At 44.3% G+C, this 2,761-nt stretch overlaps 1 protein-coding gene across 1 annotated transcript in view; it reads right to left on the bottom strand.

Moving 5' to 3' along the window:
• Positions 1-2,761, bottom strand: part of CPN1 (carboxypeptidase N, polypeptide 1) — a 51,627-nt gene that overhangs the window by 39,232 nt on the left and 9,634 nt on the right. The window contains exon 2 of the mRNA XM_011977384.1: positions 1,582-1,778. Coding sequence (XP_011832774.1) covers positions 1,582-1,778 — 197 coding nt within the window. The remainder of the gene's footprint in view (positions 1-1,581; positions 1,779-2,761) is intronic.

Consider the following 2,761-nt stretch of genomic DNA (forward strand, 5'->3'; position numbering starts at 1 on the left):
GAAGAAAATCCCGCCTTTTAAATTTAATTTAATTTTAATTTTAATTTTAATTTTTTGAGACAGAGTTTCGCTCTTGTTGCCCAGGCTGGAGTGCAGTGGCGCAATCTTGGCTCACTGCAACCTCTGCCTCCCAGGTTCAAGTGATTCTCTTGCCTCAGCCTCCTCAGTAGGTGGAATTACAGGCATGGGCCACCACGCCCAGCTAATTTTTTGTATTTTTAGTAGAGACAGGGTTTCTCCATGTTGGTCAGGCTGATCTCGAACTCCTAACCTCAGGTGATCCTCCCACCTCGGCCTCCCAAAGTGCTGGGATTACAGGCGTGAACCACCGCACCCGGCCAAAAACCCTGCCTTTTAAACACAGCTTTTAAAGGAACATCTCCATTGCATAAAGCAGATGGATGCTTGGCCTCACCCTTGACAATACTAACTCAGTAGGTCTGGGATGGGACCTGGGAATCTATATTTCAAAATCTTCACCTGTGATTCTGATGCACGGCCACAAAAGATTTAATGTTAGGCATATTGGTCTGAAACACTTGATTCAAGCACATCGATTTAAAATTACGCACATCGGTCTGAAACACTTAAGATGTTAATAATAAGACAAATGTTAGGCACACTGACATTTTGAATTTATGTTAGAAAATAAAGTAAAAAGTCCTGCCAGGCATGGTGGCTCATACCTGTAATCCCAGCACTTTGGGAGGCTGAGGCAGGTGGATCACCTGAGATCAGGAGTTTGAGACTAGCCTGACAACCTGGCGAAATCCCGTCTCTACTAAAAATACAAAAAATTAGCTGGGCATGGTGGCGCATGCCCATAGACCCAGCTACTCGAGGGCTGAGGCAGGAGAATTGCTTGAACCTGGGAGGCAGAAGTTGCAGTGAGCCAAGATCGCACCACTGCACTCCAGCCTGGGCAACAAAGCAAGACTCCATCTCAAAAAAAAAAAAAAAAAAAAAAAAGTCCTTAGACATTTTTTCTTATTGGTCCCACTGCAAATATAACTCTAAAATATAGAATCAATAGGTTAAATACTATACTAGTAGAGGAAACAACTCTATGGAAATATAATACAGTATGAAGAATCTAGAATTAGCCCCCTACCCCCCAATTCTGGGGAAAGCCTGTTGTCCTTGTTATTTTCTCCACAAATGCAAATGGAAATGTAGTGTGGAAGGAAGAAAGGTGTTTAGGGTTTGAAGCTAAAAGTTCAGGAAAGGAGCTTTGTTTTGCAATATCCCTCCACATCTGTTGAGTATTTTCCAGGTTACAAAGTGTTGTCACAGATATTGCCACATTAATCCTCACAATAAAACCCTGAGGTCATCTGGAAAGGTGTTGAGGGAATGCAGGCTCAGAGAGAGCCCACGTTTATTGACTGAGGTGCTGTAGGACTGAACCCACCTCTTCATCCTTTCTTATATTTCTGATAGATTTTTTTCTCTTGACCATTTAATCTTTTACTTTTAACATTTGTGACATTTACAGTGGGACAGAGAGGGAATCTTGTCCACTGGCCTTTATTTCCTAAGAAGGCCTTGATCTCTCCCCGGCATCTCCCTTGGACCTCGTACCTGAGCAGCAGCCACCTCGTAGCCGTCGGGGTTCATGGATGGCAGGATGTGAATGCGCGTGTCCTGGATGAGTCGGACAATGCGCTGGTTCCTGTTCCGGAACTCCTCGCACAGAAACTCTGACAGCTGCAGCATCAGCTCACGGCCCAGCGCTTCGTTGCCATGCATGTTCCCCACGTACTTGACCTCCGGTTCCACTGCAAGGAAGAAATGCAAGGAAGAGAAAAGATGGGGAAAGCTTGGAAGTGCCATTGACGCCTAACCTTGCACGAAGACCTTTTTTCTCTTTTTCAGTAATGAATGAAAGAAAATCTCATGCTTTCATTGGGTCTTTTGCAATAATCCCTGAGCCCCTTCCTAACCAATTACAGTTATGAAAACTACAAAAATTCATGCCAGGGATAATAATGAGTGCCATTTATTGAACCCCCATAGTGTACTAGACAGTTATGTTCGATACTGCTAAAATTCACAGAAAACCTGTAAAGTGGGCATTAATAGCCTCAGGGTGAGGGTAATAAGGATGGGAGAGATTAAGTAACTTGTCTGAGGTTGTCTAGCTAATGGCTCTATGGAGGCCCAAGCCCACGTGGCACTTACAGTGCCATTTACAGTAGCATGCTGCTTCTTAGAGACAAACCTTTCAGGATGAGGATGTTTCCCCAGAACCTGCTCTCATGGAGTACTCTAGGTTTTAGCATAACAGCTGCTAATGATCCCAGTTGAAAACTTAATTTTCTTGGCACTTGAAAAGTTTCTTACTCCATCTGAACAAGAACACAGCAGGTGAGCAGAGGTGACCAGCCTCGCAGAGATGGATCTAAGATTCAGTGGGCTGGCAGGGGGTTTCCCCACTCCCTCCCACCCCACCTACCACAAAGAATAGGACTGTGGGCAGGACTGAGCTTTTTCTCCATTCTCCCCACTGCAATATGGGAAAACTAAAATCACTCTTTCAAATCCAAGCGGGCCAAGTCTGGAGGCACAGAATACGAAGGCACTTGCTATGTCTCATGCCTTAGTCTTCTCTTGGGCCATATTAACTGTTCAGCTTGAGGTAAGTATTGAAGATCTGAAAGTTTCTGGGATCACCTAAAGAAAATCATTCTTGCCCTCTTTCAAGAGGTAGGAGAAAAGCTCTTGCCAAATGATTTCTCTTCCACTCAACATTTTCCTGCCT

Source organism: Mandrillus leucophaeus, unplaced genomic scaffold (assembly GCF_000951045.1).
Source record: "Mandrillus leucophaeus isolate KB7577 unplaced genomic scaffold, Mleu.le_1.0 Scaffold18, whole genome shotgun sequence".
Lineage (NCBI taxonomy): Eukaryota > Metazoa > Chordata > Mammalia > Primates > Cercopithecidae > Mandrillus > Mandrillus leucophaeus.